Raw genomic sequence first — 22,661 nt, forward strand, 5'->3', positions numbered from 1 at the left:
TGAAGACCATTTGCTTTCAATGTGCACACAATTGACTGACTGCTTCCTTTAAAAACAAGACGTGTACTATTATTAACTGAATAATGGTTTTCGTTTGTTTCAAGTGATAACGTATAATTCTATATCCACCCAGAAAATAGAACAGTTGCTAATTGACCGATCAATAAAATTCCTGTGTATAGGCCAAATAAAACCATTCCAAACTTTTAAACCTAAAATTACACGTCGGATCTTTGTAGCAACATAACTTTACGAAGAGACTAACAATAAAGTTTATTCAAGAACCCCTAGGTTAATAAATATTATAACATACTAAAGCTACTTTATCCAGTATATGTTAGTGTAATTTTTCCATTGTTGCAACAATTTGAGCTGAATCTACTGTAGGCTACACATAAAATAAATGCATTTACTACAGCATCATATTTCTTTAGCCGGTGAAGCAACACTACAGTTTTAAAAAAATCAACAAAAACGTGATATTGCTCACTGGCAAGCAGTGGAGAGACATGACAGCACTTGTTATTTCTATTGTCTGAAACAGTGAGACGCAGAAACAGCTGCTTTTTTTAGAATCTAAGTAGGCTAATGTCTGCTTCAGGTTATGTAGGGATCATTCGTATCATACAATAAGTAGCCTATATAGTCGTACTGAGCAAATCTACTTCCATGTATTGTTTTCACAACTAAGCGACTTTAATCGCCGCAAAAACGTTATCAGTAACCACAATACACTAAATGAGCTACTCCGTTATAACGATCCTACTTGTCGTTGCTAAGTCACAATAATGCTGCATTCAGCTACTTGGTATAAACCAGTGACGTAGCCAAAAATAAACTGTTAGGGGAACAAAAGACAATTTTGGAGGTCTAAATATTTTAATAGTTGCAACAAGCAAAGTGACTATATGATAACTCAGCCTTCTACAAACTTTGACAAACTTAGCTGACGCAGTGTAAAATATTATAAGCTTTTCATTGCAAAACACAAGATGTGAAATGGAAATAATAATTGGTCTTTTTAGCGCTCTTGCAGTCCATTAAATTCCTCTAAACCATGAAATACGCAATGAGATAGACTGCATATATTACTAACAGAGCTGAATATTTTCAAAATGTTCAAGCTCGTAATCATGAAAACACTGGAAGCGACCATAAAATGCCAAGAAGCACTAACAGACGTGAATAAAGGAAGTCATTCTGAACCCATAACATGATGTTGTGAATAGATCTTCGTTATAAACCATCATTTCAGTTGGACTTAAAAAAAAAGTTTTAAGCTTTGGGTGATCTGCTATCAGAAAAAAATATTATACAATTGACGACTTAAATAATCACATTACAGTACTTTCAATCTCACAAAAACAGCGCAGAGGTACAAAGAACTAAAACGAGAAAAAAAATTGAAAAAGTCAATTAGAACTATAAATCTCATGAAGAAGAAGAGAAAGCAAACACAAAAACGCCCACGCGGGAACAAATCGAAAAACCAGAACTTGATAAACTTATTAGTAATGATAAAGCTTTGGTAGAGAGTTTGCTTTTTTGAACCATAGAAAAATAAGACAAACCTTAGCGGGTTTAACATACTTTTTTTACACACAAAAAATATAACATAATTGAAATAAACTCAAACGTTTTCGACACGTACGTGTGTCTTCATCAGGAATGTATATTGCAGAGTTAATTCCTGATGAGGACACACGTACGTGTCGAAAACGTTTGAGTTTATTTTAATTATGTTATATTTTTTGTGTGTAAAAAAAGTTAAGCCTAAGGTTAGCCTACTTTGTTTTATTTTTCTATGGTTCAACTTATAAGTAAAAAGACAAAATGTATGAAAATATAACTCTGAGGTTATTGAAGAAACAATTCGACAAGATCGTAGGTTTAAATCCGCCACAAAAAACTATTATGACCAGTATAGAAGAACAAGATGGCACTATCATGAAATTCAGACACAGAATATTAGAAAGACCAAAATAATTTTGTCAAAACCTCTATTCTAGCAGTCAACCAGAAAGCAGTCAACGGATAATAACGATGACAAAGACAAAGATGGAAATTATAAAATTATTTCAGAAATTAAACACAGTTAATCCGATGGATCAAGATAAAGCATCCGGAGAAGACAACATCACCCTTGATATAATTAAAATGCAAAGGAAATAGTTTCACAACCCTTTTCCCGCTTGTTCAGTTTACGAATGCATGAAAACAAGTCAAATTTCTTCCCACTGGCAAAGTGCTATCATCATTCTTTGCATATAAAAGGACATGAAAAGACTTGGGCAATTATCGTCCCATTAGCTTACTTCCGATTTTACCAGAGTAATTAATAAAAGGATTACTAAACATTTAGACTATCAACAACCTAAACATCAGGCTGGTTTGAGAAATGGTTTTCAATCATGCTGCATACCATCAATCTACTAATCGAGGAAATAAATGAATAAAATATTCCACTTTGCCTTGGACTAGTCATGGCCACCTAAAGATACGGCCTGATTTGTCACATTTTGCAGAAATTTTCAGGTTTTTCTAACTTTAGGCGAACGTTTAAATAAATTTTTCTAAAAATTAGATTTTTAGGCTTTCTTTATTCTTTTCCCCAGATGACACAATAGGTTTTAACATCTTCACATCTTAAAAAACAAAGAAAATTTGATTTCGAAGATTTTAGTCAGACTGTTAATTTTCAGTAACAGTCTGATTTTGCGTTTTTCAACTTACTTTTTCTCATTTGCTATTGCTTCTCCAAGGCAACAAACAAGTTTTATGTCATTAGGAAACCGCAAAAAATAAAAACATCTAAAAAAATGTCAGTCAAACACTAGCAGTAGCTGTAATCAAAATCTGCAAAATGTGACAAATCAGGCCGCATCTCCAGGTGGCCATGGACTAGTAGATTATAAAAAAGGGTTTGACTCTATTGAAACATCTGCTGTCATCTCAGCACTGGCAAACAGCATTAACAAACAAGAAATTGATCAACCATACATCAAACTTTTCAGAAATATTTTCATAAAACACACATCCATGATTCGATTGCATAAACACTCTGAACCATTTCCATTCAAAAAGTAAGACCTGGAAGATTTTTTTAAACAAATTAATGAAGAAAAAAGGATCGAAGTAGACGGTGAACTTGAACACCCTGACAAAAACAAACACAAACCAGGAAAGCTATAAATGAGATGATGAGACGAGATTCACAAAGAATATGGAACAACAAACTGGTACCGGTATACAAAAACACACGATCGACTAGATTGGAAGAAAAATGTGAAAGCCTTCGCTCAGCAGTAGGCCACCAAAGGCTTCAAATGATGATAATAGTACACTACTCCATTCTGTATTTATTTATGCCTATCAATTTCCGTCAGTCGTGCCACATGGCAAGCTCATAGTCTTTTCAGAATTTTTCCATTTCAATAACAGCCTTCATTTGTGCTTTTTTCAGATAACTTTTTCTTGTTTGTATATATTGTTTTTGTTCACATTAAGGATGCTTCTATTCATGTTTCTTTGGTTGATGCTGCTGTTGTCGCGTGTTTTTTAGTGCAGTGGTTCTTAACCAGGCGAGCACATCTCCCTAAACCTAGAGGGACGTCAATCCTTTCACAAGGGAGGCGCGAGATGTTCAACATTCTTTATATTGTTTGCAGTATGCAGTGAATTCAATGTCTTGTAGCCTACTGTTTTTGCTGTTTACATTTCTTTGGGAACTGAGAATCACTGGTATAGGGTTGTGTGCAGACGAAACTTTTGTTGCGCTTGTTCTGCACTCTGGCTTCGTTATATGCGAAAAAAAATAATCCATTTTTAGTGCAATGATTCATTGCATTGTTTATCACGAAACTCTAGCATTCTAAACTCTGCCTATATCAAACCATAAAGGGTATCCTGAACATAGTGGTCAAAGTCCTCAACTTTACAAAAGCTGGAGCTCTTTTCAACAATCTGTTGAAAAACATACAATCTGATTGAAAACCTGGAATTTCCACACAATTGTTTGATGGAAGAAGCATGCTAATTGAAACTCTATCTCTAGAAGAGTCGATTTGAACAAGGAAATCGAGTGGGCTTCAATAACTTCAATGCTACACTTGCAGATGGTAGTCCAACTTTGAATTCGAGCGGACGAATCAAGCAAGAACTCGGCTGCATAGCCGAGAGGTGAGAGCCCTAGACGTTTGAAAGGGCATCGGTTCGACACCGCTCAAGAGCAGGAGGCTGTGTTTTTGGCAGGACACTTGAATGCATGCCTGAGGTTGGTAACAAAGATTGACTTCCTTACTTTTCTGTTCACTCAATCTAAATCTTCTATCCCCTGGCGTAAGCGTGGATGCGACAAGGCAAGAACTTAACCAAATGCCATGAAAGCTAAAATCACAAAATAGTTTTCAGATAGGCTATTGATGAAACCTAGAATCCATCAAAACTATTTTTGAAGAACCGCAAGAGCTTTGCCTTGAAGTTGAACCACACAGCTACAGTAGGCAAGATGTCGAAGAACTGAAACTCGAAATTATCTCATTTACTCGCATTCCTCAATTTGCAATTGCCTCTTTTTACCTACGTCCTTTAGCATAAACTCGATATGTTTTCTAAGCAACATTGAACAAAATATAAAACTGGCAACAATTCAACTTGCCATCAGCTATAAAAGTCTCTCCAACGCTGACGTAAGATAATATAAAGCCTACTATTATTTAATTTCTTACTTAAGATTTTTTACAGCTGAATTACACTAAGAGTATAAGAGTAAAGCAGATGTAGTTTTTTAATACCATTTCACAAAATTTATGTATCTATTGAACCATAGGCATACGAAGCCGAGCAACGTGATCAAGTTTAACATCTTCAAGTTTACTTCACAGTGTAGATTCAAACGATCTGTTATAGCCTGATGCTGCGGGTTCTTTTTGGCAATATCAAATTACACTAGCTTTCGGAACACAGTTCCCTAGTCATGTGCTATGACGAACCGAAACTCATTCAACTACATATCTTCAAGTTTATTACATTTACATCAACATAAAACTAGTTTTATTTTTATGTAAATGTAATAAACTTGAAGATGTTAAACTTGATCACGTTGCTCGGCTTCGTATGCCTATGGTTCAACAAGACAAACTCTCTACCGAAGTTCTATTATTTATCTATATTGAGCAAAGATGCGTGATAAAATTTTGCATAAAAAGAAAACATGGTGTAGAGCAGCCTTTGCGTGTCAAACCGTGTTGTAGCACGACCTTTTTTCTTATTAAAACCTACGCTTTTTTATCACAATGTAGATATTAACGACCTGCTTTAGCCTGATGCTGCGAGTTCGCTGTGGTAATAGCAAATTGCACTATCTTTTGAAACACAGTTCCCTGGTCATGTGCTATGACGAATAGCTTATTACCACAGCGAAATCGAAGCATCAGGCTAAAACAGGTCGTTAATATCTACACTGTGAAGTAGCCTAAGCAACGACCGTGCTGCTAAAAGCGAAACTCAATCTATTGCACTACGATTTTTCTTCTGGCAGGTTCTCTTTTTTGAAAGGTCATAGCACCAAGCGTAATAGATTGCTTTACAAATAAATCTTAATGCTATCTGTGATGTATTATGACACATATCTTTTTCACTCTACAATTATAGTTGTATTCGTGTGTTCCGCATCTACAAATTGTAGAGAAAAACAACAAAACATCGTATATATAACGACATTATAATATGGTTTAGCTTGCAAAAGCACAAAGAATCCAATCTTGAGGGCAACCAAGAAATCCTATACAAAACCACAATACAGTAGGCCTATATTAAATCACACAGAACACATCGGCTTACTCCAGTTATAAAGCAACAGCTGAAATAAAATTGCATTGTTGTAATGAAAAAAGAAGCAGGCTTTCCTTTCATTAAATAGGCCAATTCAGTTTATTTTATGGTCATTTAATTGCTAGCCCTACAAAACCAAAACTAAGTTTTTCATGCTGCTCCATCATAGAAATAATAAATAAGCAAACTCAGTGAAATGCACCTACACCACCATATCGATTTTATATTTCATAAAAGAATAATATGTCTGGCAAACCTCTGCAATAATTTGCAATTTAACTGCGCAATGCTGAAGCTTTTAGGAATAATATTGTAAAAAGTCTTTACCACTTTCACTGAATCGTTTTTCGATTTGTTTTTATAAACGTTTATTATGACATATAGATTTCTAATAACTTAACCCAGACACTGTATATTTTTTGCGATGACATTTGGTCCAAGCCGCACTATTCATTTTCACATTTGGCTTAAAAAGAAAAATTAAAAGAAGATTTTGTTAAGATCAATATCTAAGGTTAATGTCAATTTTTTTCGGTCAAGATTTTTATTTTCATTTGATGAGTTGCTTTAGAAACTACATAAAATATCATTGGCGTAATATTTCAAAAAGATTTTGAAAATGTCTTTTCATTGACAGGTTGCCATTTACGAACAGCATGACATCTTAAATATTTAGTGAAAAGGAAATGTTTTGTAAAAAGTCTTGTCAACTAAGATGCAATTGACTCGTCAGCTGCAACAGATTTGAGTACAGTAGGTTATTCAAAAATCTTTCCTAGTAGCCTATAGTTTGATAAAGTGAAAAGTAACCTACAGTATGGAGTGATACCCGTTGCTTTCAGGAAGGAAATGTCACTTAGTTGTCCGAAAAACTGTTGAAATACTGACATCGTGTTGCATTTGTTAACATAGTTGATTGTGCTGTTGCTGGGCAATTATTCCATCTATTAGGTGCCGCTGAGTGGAGAGCAGTCCTTAGAATGCATTGGTCAAGCGTACACCCCGAAGCAGCGCCCCTTGATCTTAAAGCTTCTTCGTTCACGGAGTCACGCTCTAACCAACTGAGCTATCGGGGCTGCAGCCTAATATCCTTTTTTTTTTATTCGTACAGTAACTTTTTAAAAATATGTTTTTATAGGTATTTTTATTTTTGGACCCTCAGCTCATTGATAAGCTATCGGGCCCAACTTATTTTTACAACCCCTCTGATTCAAACGTGTTAATGCAATAGAATGCTTTTAATGTTTTGTCTTTTTATATGACTGAATAAAACGTTTTGCTGTCAGGTGATATGAAGCTATTTGTAAAACTAATAGCCGCGCATCGTCATGATGAGCAGAAATAGGATAATCTGTTTGGTAGTTTAATTACTGTATTTATGACGTAAATATAATTTACATTTGTGTACATGGAAAGAAGGTTGTATTTTTCAAAGCAAACCAGCACTGGTAGTCATATCCTGAAAAGTAATAATTTTATATCTCTCATTTTTTTAAATCTTAAATGTTTAAGGCTGTTTTAAAATTTAATCCTAAAATTGACAAAAGCTACAAAGAAAGAAATGTTGCAATGAGATTTCCAAACGTTCGTTTGCAGGAGCATTAGTTTGTTACTTCAGCCTGCCTTACGGATAAATATAGCTTCAAGACACAAATCTGGCGTTTTGGTTCAAACTTGATCAGGAAGCGTCGGTCAAGTGAGAAGCAAATCAACTCATTTCTAACAGCAGTTTGTTTTATGTTAGTTGTCAGCTGGATTCAAAAAGTTCGGTTTTTCTAGAGGTAGACGGTTATAGGTGAATTGTTCGTAAACAGTTGTTCGTAAAATTAATTCTTCGTAAACATATTCTTCGTAAATCATTTCTTCGTATAGGCTACATCAATTGTTCGTATAATGAATTGTTCGTAAACAGGTGATAGGTCAATTGTTTGTGAACAATTTCTCAGTTGTTACTCAGGGGCGCCGGAAGCGGGGGAAAGGGGGGCATCGTGAAGGGACAGGGGGGCAATGGTGCTCTTTTAAAGTCATGTTAGCTACTGCACATTTTGCAATATAGCAATTTCTGCTATTCGCTTTTAGCCTAATTATAACACAGGCCAACAAAAATTTTTGGCACAAGTAAAGGTGAGAGTCATTTTAAAGTATTTCAAGGCCCCTGATTCCGAAAATGCACTTAGTTTTTTCGAATTGGCTCTAGTTTTTGAGATATTCGACAATGAAAATATTTTTGAAATTGTTAATTAAAAGCTTTCAATCAAAAGCTCAAAATAATATTCACAGCACAAATTCTGCAACACAGTAGGTTACATCATTATAACATAGCATGATGTCCTTCTTTGTATACCGGACACTTGTATCATTACTCGATAGTGAGCTGATAGATGAGCATTATCGCTATATCTTATCTTAAAAGTTTAAAAAAATTGGCCTTTCAGCAACAAAAGTGCCCTTTTTCATAATCTTGCCCCCCCCCCCCCAAACAAAAATTGTTTCGGCGCCCCTGTTGTTACTTGTGCAGGACATTTCCTTTGAAAATGCTCAAATTTCCAATAAGTAGTTTCTTGCCCTTGTGAGTTAAGTGCACTATAATCTTAGTAATAAAGCTGGCCACCATACAAAAGTTTTGGCTTTCCTTTTTCGCTGCCATTCTGAATCAGGGACTCTCTGTCTGCTCGTCTACAGCACGTCACATTTAGCACATCTCTAGCATATATGCTACCCTAATTAATTATTTGTAAAGAATTGTAACTGTTTTACGAACAATTAGTATTAGGCTACGGTCAATTGCATGCACGAAAAAATGCTTTACGAATAATTGTTTTAGGAACAACTGTTTACGAAAAAAACGTCGGACACCCTAAGAAACGTAAGACAATCAAAACTCCGATGGAAGCAAAAGACGATAATGATGTCATAAATGTGTTTGTAAATACTTGGCTGGTCACAATATGCCAAACACCAACTTCATTAAATGACGTATTCTTGGAATGTTGATGCTATTCCTTGTTTTGCATTCGAGTTTTCAAAACAGAAAAGTTTCAAGTAAATGAATTGCGCAGTTTAAGTGACTGGTGACCCTCTTATACTCTCCTCCTTCACACCCCTGATATTTCATAATTAAGAAAATTTCCAAACCAACACTATTTTTGCTGAAACATTTAATACATTTTAATCATCACAGCATGTTGTTTATACAAACAGTAGCCTACAATTCCTTCTAATTCTAAAACATGATTTGTAAAAGACTTTGAGAGGCGAAGGTTCCCGAAACATTCATAATTTCATATTTTGCTTTGTCTTTTGCCAGCTTTGTAGATGTACTCCGATTTTTTTTTGCAGCTGTTAATTCCGTTTCTGTTTCTGCGAGAAATATAAATAGTGGAGAGTTATTTTACAGCTGCTTGCTACATTGATGAGTTTTCAATCTAAATGGAAATCAATTCAGCGCAATCGCATTTAAATTAGCTTATTTTTTGTTAAAATAGTGCTTTTCCTTGTGGTTTTGTAGACCCTTTGGCTGTTGCTTTTAATTGCAATGAAAAAAAATGCTGCCTTTATAGCTAAGTACAAACAGGCTAAGTGTGTTGATTTTTAACATTGCCTGTATCTGTTTTGTTCCGGTTTATACTTTAGTCTTTACAGATGCCCAGACATCGCTTGATTTTGCAACAACAGGTGCTGCTTCTAAGATAGAACAATTAAAATGAAACAATTTTCCGAAGTACAACCTATCTTTAGTTGAAGCAATAGAACTTTTTACATTAGCTGCTTGAACATTGGTTTCAAAACCTTTTATAATATTTTCAAGATCGAAATGAAACAAAATTTATATTTTTGGCTAGTAAGCATTTCTATTTTAGCTTAGGCTATCAATAAATAATTTTAGGATTTCTTACTGGTCTTGTAACTTCGCCTCTTCCATTGTGTCGGGCATTGGTGTTTTTCTAGTTTCTGGTAAAAAGAACATTCCTATAGTTGCCAGAATTGCTATTGAACCCATGACTAAATAAGGAATAGCTTCGTGATATATTTCTCCTGGAAGTGCAAAGTTATGTGGGTTGTGAGAAAATTAGGCTATTGATCAGTAGGCTAACAATTAAAAATTCCTATTAGCTTAATAGGCTATGTCCCAAGATGGAGCTGCTGTAAATTCTTGTCTAGTTTACGAGCTCTCATTCTGAAAGCGTCCAAACGCGCTGAGATAGGCCTACAAAACGAAAAGTAATTTTTCTAAAAATTTACACAAACACAGACTGTACCGGTATTGTAGCCTACATAAAATGCAAAAGTACAAACAACTAAAAAGTATTTTAAAATTAAGTTTTAGAAAATATCAAATCCATCTCCATCAAAAGAACCAATAGATAGGCTTGTTGTAGCAAATAGGTCAATCCTATTAGGCCCTATAAAGCCTGCACAAAACGCACATACAGTATTGAAACTGACTATGATTTTTTTCTGGGAGTGTAATACTGTGTTTGTAATTACACGTGCATGACATCATACGATACAACGATACCGCATACATTTATATAAAATGTAATAATGTGAATAAGTTTTATAAGCATACTAGATCAGGAACATGCTATAAAACGGAAATTGCTGATGCCAGGTGGTTGTATCAATGCTGGTGCCAGGTTGGTGAAGATGTGAATAAAGTACAGTACACTGGAAGGCAAGAAGCCCAAATATTTGTGTTCACTTTCAAACATGGTATTTCGTAGTTTGCAAAGGACGCAGTTTTGCTCTTGAGAGGTGTAGAGCCGGTGTCTTTTCAAGCGTTTTGCTAAGGTACTCAACAGTCCGCCGTGCAGCCGACAGTTGGTTGGTAGTCAAAGTAGGCCACGACAATGTTTATCAGTATTGGCATGTATACAAACTTTTAACCGTTTGCACATAACTTATTTACACAAACCAAAGCTGTCAAATACTTATGTAACCTAAACTGTAGGTACAGCAAATACAGAATAATAATAGCCTAGCAAATTATACACCAGTAGGCTACATCACCAGAAGTAGGTAGGTAAAAGTAAAACCAGCCATCGTACATCAACTTACCAAGATAAAGTACGAAAGGCACGAGAACTCCTGCCCATCTTGCCAAAAATGACGTGGCGCCATATGATTGGTTTCTCAAAAGTGTAGGAAATAAATCTCCAGTGAATAAGTATAAGTTGGTAAAGGAACTACTGATGAACAGCTTTCCAACCATGCTGCAAATTGTCACCGCAACGGATGTAACTGCAAAGTGTGCAAGGGTTTGTTTTAATGTCTTGATAAAAATATGTTTCACTAAGAATACTTCAAAAATATGCAGAAACAAAATGTAACGTTTTTGTTTTGGGACAAATTCGTTTTTTGTCAAAATTAAAGTTGTTTTCCAGACTCCTGTAAAAACTCTTGGTGTTTATTAAAAGCACGCTGCTATTGAAAAAAAAAACTCTCAGAATCAAAAAAAGGATTGACAAGTTCATGCCAACACAATATTATTGCATGACAACCATGCTTTCTTAAGTAGGTCTAAGTTATTATTTTTGATATTGCTGTAGAATCAGAGACTGTACAGTAAAATTCACAAATGCATTTCGTCCCTATATAGCAGCCAAACAAACTAAAGAACGTTTTATTATTCAAATTACGGATTCTCAGAAAAATAAATGCACAAAACAAAGTTCTTACCATTCAGCAGAAGAGGAGTCAATAGCAAACACAAACCGCTAACACCAGTGGTTAGCATGTACGAAATCCTCCCTCCCCATTTTGTCATAGTGATGTAACATAGAAAGTATCCCGGTAACTCCACAGCGCCAGTGATGAAGCATGCCACGTAACGATCTCCGCCGAGGTTGTTTGTATTCAAGGACAAGCCATAGAAAGTCATTATTGAAGCAAACCTAGCAACAGACATGCGTAACAAAAATTTAAAGATTACTACACACGTCAGTTTAATGTAAAAAGGATGTCAATTGCTATTGGAAAATTTGAAAAGATCCAAAGTACAGTAAACAACCCGAATGTATTCACAAGAGTGGTAGTGATTAGAATAGCATTGCAAAACATTCATGACTTTGCAAAGATTTTTTTAATGGTGCATAATATGAGACGGATTGACACGTAGTGAAAAACATTTTGATTTTTTGGACCAAGTTTATAGTTTTGTGAAACTGGTAATAAGAGTATGTACAGTAAGTAAACACTTCTTGTGTTAGACTTACCAAAACTTAAAAAACACCATCACTTCACATTGTACATGATTTCTTTATTTTTACTTCCTTCCTTGCAAGTTTTATCAACATTTGTAAGAATGTATCAGTGCACAAATCATAAGAAGGTTTTTCACACAATTTTGTTACCTTGGTAACAAAGTTCTCACCAGGCTATCCCAAATATGGCCAACCTTCTTCTGAGGAAAGATATCTTGGCAAAGTCAACGTAAGAAAGTCGTCGTTTTGAGGGTTTTCTCTCTGGATTTTCAGCAATTTTCTTTGACGATATAAACAAATTAAGTAAAACATATAAGAAGTGTGTTTTTTTGTTCGTTTTATGAGGCAAAATGCAAATAAAATGATGTAGGTAAGCTCTGACGGAGAAAAAAAGAATGTACATCGCAGCTGAATGAAAGAAGTCCAAAAGCACATTTTAAGTTAGAATAAAGATTTCTTAGTGCTAGCCTAATTGATGCAATTTATCGTATAATTTTTCATTATGATAAAGCTTTGGTAGAGAGTTTGCTTTGTTGAACCATAGACAAACAAAACAAAGTAGCTTTAGCGGGTTTAACATGTTTCATTACAAAGAGATATACCATAATTTTAAAAAAATCAACTTAAACGTTTTCGACACGTATGTTTTCGAGACGATAATTTTTAATATTTTATGTTTTATTTTATTTTTCAAATGCAACTGGTTTTGCTGTCAAAGTGATTTTTCTACGATTTTGCTGTAAAACGGTCTTACTCAAAAAAAAATATATATGTGAAATGATTCCTTCAGCATCTTATAGATTATTCATATCACTTTTAACATAGATATGGCAGTTGAATGGAAAATCGTGCATCGCAGAGCAGGTAACCAACTCAACTACTCTATAGATTACTAAAATTTGGGAAGTCACTTTAAGCTTAGGAGCAAAAGAATGAGTTTGGTATCTACATTTTGGGCTCTTTATTTTTTGATCACTCTAAGCTATTCCAACAGAATCTCATTTTCACACTGTTGTAGACCACTTAGCCTAAGTATAGCCTATTATTTTACTTATAAAGTTTATTGTATTTCAGTAAAGTAATATCTTCGAATTACTTTACTTTGAACGTGGAAGCGCCTTACCTTCATTTCAAGACCATTTGAAGGAAAATTTACGTATTTCTTCTTGTTCACTCTTGCGATATTTTTCAAAGTATCTTGAGCCTGATCGTATTTTTCATTTTGAACAAGCCATTTGAGTGATTCTTTGGCCCAACTTGTAAAAACAAAAATCAATCTTGCATCTGTTGCCAAAGATGAAAAGATATAGCTTACTGACATCTGCATTTTTAATGGTTAATCAATATTTTTTGACAAATAATGTAGCCTAGGCTACTTGTGAAAGATTTAATAAATATATGTGCTAGCTAGAGTGTTGAAGCGAAATGTTTAAAGCAACAATCAATCAAGTCTTACAAAAATAGAGGCACGGCCACTATAGTTTGTAGTCCAGCATACACTCCCAAGAAGTAACGCCAATTCGGAATAACGTAGTTGAGCAAGGGAATCAGCATGAAGCAAACGGCACTAGACACCGCAGCTCCAGTACCAGCGGCATATCTGTGTTTGCTCGACGAAACCTCGTTTACTGCAAAATTTAATTATAATCATAGCTTTAAACCTGTTTTATTAATACCTTACTAAACAGGCTTATTTAAAAACAAACTAAACCGAATGATTTAAAATCAAGCACTAGCTTTTTGGTTCCCATGTCAAGCTGTTCAAATGTTTTCAGGAATTGTCTCTAGTTCATCACTTGCACTCCAAAAGATTTCTGTCGATCATCACATTAAGCGTAATGGTGAAATAAATTGAACTATTTTAGATCTTTTATTTGTCTTTTCTATCATAAAAATTTCATGGAAACAAAAGTCCACTACTGATGAAATATTATCCAAATTCAATTCAAGCAAATTTCTCTTACAAATAGTCAAAAGAAGAAGATTGAAGTATTTCGGACACACAATAAGGCAAAACTCGTTACAAAGATCATTAATAGAAGGGGGCCAAACAATAAAAGAAAAAAGGCAGACCAAGAATGGTCTGGACAGCAAACATCACCAAATGGACAAAATTAAGTTATGAAAGTGCAGTCGAGAACAATGGTGCATAGATTGTATCCAAGCCTCAATACGAGGAAGGAGCGTAATAATTTGATGATCTATCATACAGTACTTTAAAATTTTACAGTAGGCCTATTGGGCTAGAATCCCCATCATGTTTTACCCATGCGATTAGAAATGTTGATAGAGGCTACTGTTGCTTTAATTCAAACTATTTGCAAGATTCCTTTGACATTTTGTTGAAGATATTACTACGATGCCATCTTTTTAACTTATTTTATTTCGGTTTCAATCACGTATAAACGTCATAGCCTTTCCCTACTTTTGCTAGGGTATCGTTTTTGGTGTGATGATCAAAAATAAAAACAAACTGAATCAGACCAAACTAATTTGTAGAAAGCTAAATTAATGTTAACAACATACTTAAAACCATTGAAGCTGTAACCCTGATGACGAAACCGACTCCCATCAGAAACCAGAACAAATAAGTGACTTTCCAAATGGGAAAAACAGCAATCATCAAGGAAGAGAAGCACAATAAAGACCAACTAGACAAAATTGCAAACCTTCTTCCATATCTGTAGGTGTTTTAAGGTGAAATAAAGGTAATTACTATTAATATTCCGGGGATAAGTTTTTACTCTGTTTCACGTGCAATTCCAACTGCCAGCATTTGATGAATGTGAAATAGCAATATCAGCATCACAATTTATGATATCTACTATTAGCCTACTGTTGATCACCTTATACGAAAACAAGTAGACTAGGCTACGACACAAGTGCATTATTATTAATATAAGCTATATCAACATTTGTATCACTTAATATTACACTTGCTTTTTTCGTTGTTGTGCAAACAATGAAATTAAAAAAAAAACATTGTTTATTGCTGATTTTGCACTGTTCAGTTATATTTAACGTTGCAGGTTGTATGATTTCAAACATTTTTGAGAGCCTAAATCATTAATTCACTCAAAGAAGACTCATTATTGAGCTATAGTTTAATTTTTATTAGCTATTTTAAAAATTAAAGAATTCCAAATCAGCAATTTTCACAGAACAAACTTAATATATTGTCTAATAAAACTAGGAAGTGTACCTATCTGAAAGATATCCACCGAGCACTCCGCCTCCCATCACTCCAAACATTTGTATAGATGGTGCTAAAGGCACCAGCCAAGACTGGTCACACACCAAATCAAACTGAAACGTAAGCAAAGTAAAAACGTAGTAATAAAAACGTAGTAACGTAAAAACGTAGTAACGTAAAAACGTAGTAACGTAAAAACGTAGTAACGTAAAAACGTAGTGACGTAAAAACGTAGTAACGTAAAAACGTAGTAACGTAAAAACGTAGTAACGTAAAAACGTAGTAACGTAAAAACGTAGCAAGCTACACGTAAAGGTCGTAGTCCAAAACTTGTCGGATTTTTTAGTTTTGACGAAATGACTCCCACAGAAAGATTAGAAACAACAATTAGAAAACACATCCGCCCCGATAGCTAAATGGTTAAGAGCCAATTCAACATCAAGCAGCGCTAGTTCAGTTCTCGTGGTGTGCGCTTGAGCAACGCGTTTAGAGCATGTAGGATAGGGTGGAGTGAAACATAGGTTAAAAATGAAAGTTGATAGAATCAATCTGTAATAGTTACTAAAAGTTGTGATGTGGTAAATGTATTCACATGCTGAAATTATTTTTAATTTTGATCAACGTTTACGTCTGCCGCAAGTCCATTGAAGTTTTCACTGGTATTTTGGAGCTATGACGTCATCACAATTAGCAGATCGTCACTTTTATCTAACTTCTACCTTCGGTACTTCTATCTAACAATATCAGAGTTGTAAATTACACATAAATCGTTGCAATGCAGTGGAAAATACGTCTTTTAGAACGCTTGTTGCATGTATATGATCAACTGATAAGAAAAAACACGGATTTTAAGCTATTTTCTTCAAATTTCTGTTCCTTTCACAAGTTCATCAGCACAGTTTAAGCAAGTATGTGCAATGAAGGTAAAGCAAACTACAGTAGAAAAGTGTTTTTCTTAATATGACAATAGTGAGATTTCGGTTGCCTGTTTACTTTTGATCCCATATAAATATTGTAAACGCTTTTTAAATCATCAGCTTATACAGTACATGGGCGTTGGCAGAAATATTGCAGGGGGGGGGGCAAACATCTTTTAAGCCAAATTTCATCTTGTGAGCTACAACGAGTGCAACGTAGCTAAGTGTATTGATGAAATGTAACGTAAATTTGGACGGCACGAGCGAAAACGTTACAATTAAAGATATTTCCAAGGCATACTTAGCGATAGTTTCCAAAAGCGCGAAAAAATAGTCCTGGAAAAATGTTGGTTTACTTCGAAGAAAATTGGATGAAAAAGATATTATCGCCCAAAGGTAAGAAACATTTTTGAAAGTATCGTTTTCATAAGGAAAAAAACGTTTATAAAACTCAAATCCAGGGAGACAAGTGCCCCTCTCTGCCGACTCCCATGAGTTTAAATCTCATTAAGCACTCCATTTGTCAAAAACTCTCGTTTTGTATTGAATACAGGCATTTCTAATTTTGACTGCAGTCTACTTCGAATGAATCCTTCCCGTTGTTTCTGCCCACACACCGCAGATGCTGCTTCAATAACGAGGCGCACGGCCCCTTCCATGGCTTGCGTGTGACACGGATAGCTAGGAAATTCAAGCTCTGGAGCTGCAGCATCTTGAATGAAGGACATTAACTGACTGTCCGGTATGTCTCAAGTTAGCGGTAGTTCATATCTCTCTGTATGCTGCCAATCAATCAGTTCAAAGTATTCGTTTGCTTCAAAGATCAAGAGTGGAACTTTAAAGAGACGAATGGAATCTCCATGACCTTGTTTTCTGGAAACTATCCTTCTCAGTGCTAATTTTCTGTTGTACAGACGTTCATCTACCAACATCCACAGCAATAGGTTCTCTTGGTGAGCAAAAAAGGCATTTCGGTTGATACCAGGGACAACTATTGCTTTTAGTTCAGCGCTAAGACAGCGCGACTTTTTAACTACGTGAAACAAAGTGTTTAGCTCCTTTACAGTAAGTAGTACAGGAAGGTTGCGTTTTCACTGCAAACCACGTTGGAGCGTATAACTTGGCAATGTAGGCTACTCCACCAACGCTACTCCACCAAAAGTTTCCTTGCTTCAGTTGTCCCATTAGGTCATGACGATGTCGCCGCCAATGTGCGGGTTCAACTATGGCAGGAGAGACTGGCAGCCGGACCGACATTGGCCAATATGGAGCTCACACCCATGGAGAGCCTTCCTCCCGGAAAACGTGAACCGTGGAAGTATTGGCGATGCCTCAACCGCTTAAGAACTGGTATTGGCAGGTGTAAAACCTTGATGAGACACTGGGGGTATTCCATGGGGAGCACAAGTTGCAAATGCGGACAGGAGCAAACGATGCAACATCTACTCGAATGCCCTGACCTAAAAGCAAGGTGCTCTGCACAGAATTTGGCCGAGTTCAACGATAGAGCAAGAGCCTGCGTGATGCTCTGGGCTACGGCCGTGTGATACACGATGAAGAAGACCAATGCTCTCAGATTTTACAGGGATTGTTTCGTGAAACATAAAGCTTCAAAATGCGATTGGTTGTTGTCAGCCATCTGGAGTGATTCATCTTTCTTGGATTACAATAGGCAAGCTTGGCATCACAACGCCCTGAGCTAATTGCTTTACAGATGCCATACAAGTACAGTAGGCTACTGCTGGTCTGTGCTTAAGCTCACGTCAATTGAAGGCAGTTGAATATCAACAGCCTCAAACTCTGTGACTGGTAAACTGTCACAGTCTTCAAGTTTTTTACCAATGGAGCCAGAAAAACTTAGTGGACCAGATGTAACTCCATCAAGATAATGCATCAAGTGTCTCAGTGGTAATTCATTAAAATGCAACAGACATACAAACCGCTGCAATGGCTTTTTCAGGCCCTTTTTAAGAATTGCATATTTCCGATTATGTTGCTTAAATGGACTAATTGAATCGTAAGAAATATCCTCTATGACGTCACATGCGATGGTTTTGTTGCGGAAAAAATTCTGAAGCAAATTGTGATATTTAATCAGCACATCCCTTGTAATCTTGAACTTGCTTGCGGCAGACGAAAACTTTATTTTAAAACGCTGAAATTTTCAAAGCTTAATAGTCAAGCCACACTACAACTTTTAATCGCTATTACAGAGCTAAAATCAAAATTTTCTTTTTTCACTCCACCCTAATGTAGGACTATCCTTCGTTCAGTGGCACTTAGTGGATGGAGTAATTCCCCGGTAGCAACACTTTAACAACAATCGAAAACTTCATTGCCGATCTCGGTAACTGGTCTTGCGTCAGTGTTTTAAATGTATACAAACTGCCAGGAATAACTTATCAGAAGCTTTGTCAGTGAGAGGATAAAGACTCAAAAACCAATCAACACAAGAAATATCTTCCACTTTGCACAAATGATCAGTCTGGTAATAATTGCTTTAAAAGTTAGCCTACTTAATTCCATTACAAAATATATCACCTCCATTGTTGCAGAAAGCACTCCTTCAACAGCAAAATATCTCCAGCCGTTGTCGCAGCTTATAACTGTGCGGTTAGCGGTCGATGTTGCGTTGGCTACAGAGAAATATAGAGATAGGCTACTCAAGAAAGTAGGTTACAAGTGTACAAACAGATCTACGAAACAAGTTTTACTTTTACTAGATAAGCTACATTCAATAAACTATAAGACTGAATACATCAAAAGCAATAGATTTTTGTCATCGGCGTTATCCTATTTCTTCGCTTGCTTCTAGTCTTGGCTTATTTCTTTGCATGAGTATTTTGTTGTCGCCTATATTGTAACAGGGTATCGGAAACATTCAGCATATTTGTATCTTACACCATATTTCATTTGCTGTCAAGTTTACTCACAAGACATAGGTGTATTTAATCTCAACTTGTCGTAAAGTTTAATCTAAACGCAGCTTAACAGCATGAAAATATCACGTACCATAGTGTGAATTGCTGTAACGAGAACATTGACTCCATTTCTGCTTCCCGTCAAGCCCTGTCTCAATTGGCACGTACTGAGCAAGATCTTTTTCAGCTTGTGTAGTTGAGTTTTGGCTGCATACACACATGCAGTAGTTGTACATGAAAAATTTAATATCATATCATACATCCTTTTTGCTTTACAATGTTTTTCATCAAATAATTTACTTTTTTGGTTCTTCAAATCTAGCAAATTGCATAATTCCAAGAATACGGACTTCTGACAATTCTCACTGAGAAAAAGTATCAGAAAATTCTTCCAAGGCCATTGTTTTCTGACAAGCGTTTGTGTGAAATATGTAACATAATTAAACGTCAAGTAATTTGTTCAATTCGCAAAATGGTGTAGGCTTAATAGCTATAGACTAGTAGCCTACCACTAGTTTTATATGTTTGAAAATTTAGCTCGATTTTTACATAGCCTAAAACCCTAGATCAACAGACTGTAGGCCTATAATTATCTAACAATTGTAACATAGGGAAATGAAGATTGCTTAATTTTTTTATTTTCCTTCTGCAAATACGAGTTCAAAAGAAAATGTAGCCTACTGTGCAGTGTGTATTTTCTAGACTTACGATATAGGCTAGTTGACTAGGCTACGACTTTTAAAGTTTACCTTTTAGTGCAAACAAACGCTTATCTTGTACATACAAATTGAAACGATATGTTAGACAGTAAAAAGGAAACTAAAGATGAATAAATTGAAAAAGCAAACAAATTACCAAACTATGTCGGGGCAATAGCACACTAGACGCTAAATCTTGGCTTTCTGACGTCGTTCCAACAAGCTGTCGTGGTGTTGATGGTAACACAAGTCGAAAGTCTACACAACGTTTCATGAACTAACATTGATGTGTATCATACGCAGGAACGTAGCCATAAGAAGAAACTTGCAGGAGAGCAGTTTCCCCCTTAAAATTTTAGTTACGTTACTGATCGCAGGCGAGTGTTTAATTTTAGTTGAAAACTGAAAAAAGAGAAAAGTGACTCACCTGTCTGCTATTACTGGTAATTCATTTTCAGTGGAATTTTCTCCATCAAATTCTGGTATGTAACATCGATGTGGAGGAGTGTAGAGAACAAACACACTACATAGCATAACTGTAGAGGCACTGAACAAGCAAGCTAGGTAGATCGCCGCAATACTTCTCTTTTGATAAAAGCCAAAACTTCCTGCACTCTTAACCAATTCTTGATAAGTCATGCTTATAGTTGAAACAAAAATGCTTTACCTCACTATGCGTTATTTAGTGCCCCATTTCTGCAAATTACAAATCACTGTATGTATATTATGAACATGGTTTTGCGGAAACTCTTAATTGTGGTCAATGCTAAAATAATTTTAAATGCACAATGGTCGAAATGCTGGGATACAACATCATGGATGGTATTTTGAACTGGCATCACAGACCAACTAGAAAACGATTTTAACGACATCAATTTTTTAAATCTGTAAACGATTCACGCTCACTAAAGAAGATACGCAATTACATTGTTCCCTATACAGTAATTTTGAAATGATTACTGCATGCATAGCTTACTTCTTTTCTTGCCAGTGATACGAGAAAGCCAAGAAGTGAGCTTTAAACAAATAAATCAAGTTTAAATAAACAAATGAATCGAAACTATAGGAGTAACTAATTTTCTAGAACGATGTCAGTGGAAAAAAGATTTTTAACAATTTCAACCACTCGACAAGTGATGTTTACTTACAATTTTGTATACAGATAGCTCTGTTAAGCGTAGATACGGTCGTTATGTAACGTTATTAGGTCTTGTAATACAAGTATTGTAACATGGAAGTCCTGCAAAACATTTGGAAACAAAACTCGGTATTTGAGTTCTAAGAGTTTCAGTTTTCAGAATAAACTTCACAGCATTTCAGTGCGAGAATTGCTGATGCACTGATATATCAAAATAGGCCAAATCATTGCTAAATAGTACATTATTTTGTAATTTTATTTCCACTGCACCTTAGCCTATATTTATTGTTTCATAGTTTCTACACACACATTTTCTTTTTAATATTTATTGTAGGCCTATATGTAGCCTAGTTCATAAAAGTGTTTTAAAAACGGCAAAATGATAGCATCAAGTTACGTACTTTGACAACACAAAAATCTTATTTATCTCACTTTTCCCAGGCCTATCAAAAACCTGTTAAGATAACTTGCTCGACTCCTCGTAATAAAGTTTTGATAAACGTTTTATCGCTTACGTCCCAGCCGGCAAATCAGTTCCAAAATGTACCAAAGTAGATTTAATTTGAAAAAGTTTATTTTCTAACTGTGGTTTTACTTGGGTGCAAAAACTGATTGATTAACAATAATTGTGGTATTACAACACAATAGCATATCTTTACCACTTTCTACGTGATGTATTAATACAACGTTGGTTTGACGTTAGTATGGTTGAAAACGCAACGCACAGCGGTTTTCTCCAAACCTCTCTCAGATCATCTCTAAACATCTCTTACAATCTTAAACAACGTAATGAAAAGGCACTGGTCGGTTTTACTGTAAATTCTATGAGTGCAAGAAAACCTATAAGCTACGGAAATTTGATCTATTTGGCCAGAGGTTTTTAAACTGTGCGTCGCCACGCCCTTGGTGCGTAGTTTCAATTTCTCAAGGGCGTCGCACAATGATTCAGCTTCGTATCGAAACTCAATTGCATAATAAAGCGCTCACAGATGCTGTAATATCCTGACATGTGCACAAGAACTCATCAGTACGAACTGTAGCAATTGCTTATGGCAGTAGTTCTCAAACTGTGCGTCGCGACGCCCTGGTGCGTCGTTTCAATTTTCCAAGGGCGTCGCAGAAGAGTTTTGTTTCGTAGCTGAATTCAGTTTATCTTATAAAGATGAGGTTAATCCTTTGATTAGCAGTTTCAGTTGTCATCAAAGTTGTTAACTTCATTAAAACACGCCCACTGAAGTCAAGAGTTTTCAAAAAACTTTGTGGAGAAATGAATGCAGCGCATCGGAGTTTGCTCTTTTAATTTTCATCCAGGTGGCTTTCGCTTAGAAAATTCTTTGAACGCTTCTATGAATTGGTGGATAAACTTCAGGCTTTTTTGCAGCAAGAAAATAATCCACTTGCAGATTGTTTAGCTCAGAACAATTTTTTATTGAAATTGGCTTACTTTACTTGTGTGATATCTTCGCCAAACTGAACATTTCTATGCAAGGGCCGAATAAAAATGACATTTCAGATAAAATTGCAGCATTCGTTAAAAAGCTGCTATTGTGGAAGGAACATATAGCAAACCTGTCTGGAAGCTCTCGATACTTCACTTTCTTGTCCAATTTGCTTGAAAAGAAAAGTATGACGCTGCCTTCAAATTTGTGAAGCATATTTGGGTAACATTTGTCCAAGCTCGAGTCGAAATTTGCAAAATACTTCCCGAAAAATTTATCAAACTACGAATGGATTCGTGATCCTTTCGTCCAACCTACTC

The 22,661-nt window shown here is 35.6% G+C and overlaps 1 protein-coding gene across 2 annotated transcripts; it reads right to left on the minus strand.

Moving 5' to 3' along the window:
* Positions 1 to 8,979: 8,979 nt before the first annotated feature.
* LOC145780917 (organic cation transporter protein-like) lies at positions 8,980 to 21,720 on the minus strand. Of its 2 annotated transcripts, XM_082592579.1 has the most exons (12): positions 20,192 to 21,720; positions 19,158 to 19,273; positions 18,687 to 18,781; positions 15,238 to 15,341; positions 14,562 to 14,716; positions 13,492 to 13,663; positions 13,159 to 13,291; positions 12,206 to 12,315; positions 11,512 to 11,726; positions 10,891 to 11,073; positions 9,729 to 9,867; positions 8,980 to 9,192 (listed from the first exon to the last, which is right to left on the minus strand). In XM_082592579.1, the coding sequence occupies exons 1-12, from the start codon at positions 20,401 to 20,403 to the stop codon at positions 9,114 to 9,116; spliced, it is 1,713 nt and encodes a 570-aa protein (XP_082448705.1). In that variant the 5' UTR covers positions 20,404 to 21,720; the 3' UTR covers positions 8,980 to 9,113. The 2 variants fall into 2 exon arrangements, with proteins under 2 accessions (XP_082448705.1, XP_082448706.1); XM_082592580.1 differs by lacking the exons at positions 13,492 to 13,663; positions 14,562 to 14,716.
* Between the last annotated feature and the right edge of the window lie 941 nt (positions 21,721 to 22,661).

Source organism: Aplidium turbinatum, chromosome 12, assembly GCF_918807975.1.
Source record: "Aplidium turbinatum chromosome 12, kaAplTurb1.1, whole genome shotgun sequence".
NCBI classification, from domain to species: Eukaryota; Metazoa; Chordata; class Ascidiacea; order Aplousobranchia; family Polyclinidae; genus Aplidium; species Aplidium turbinatum.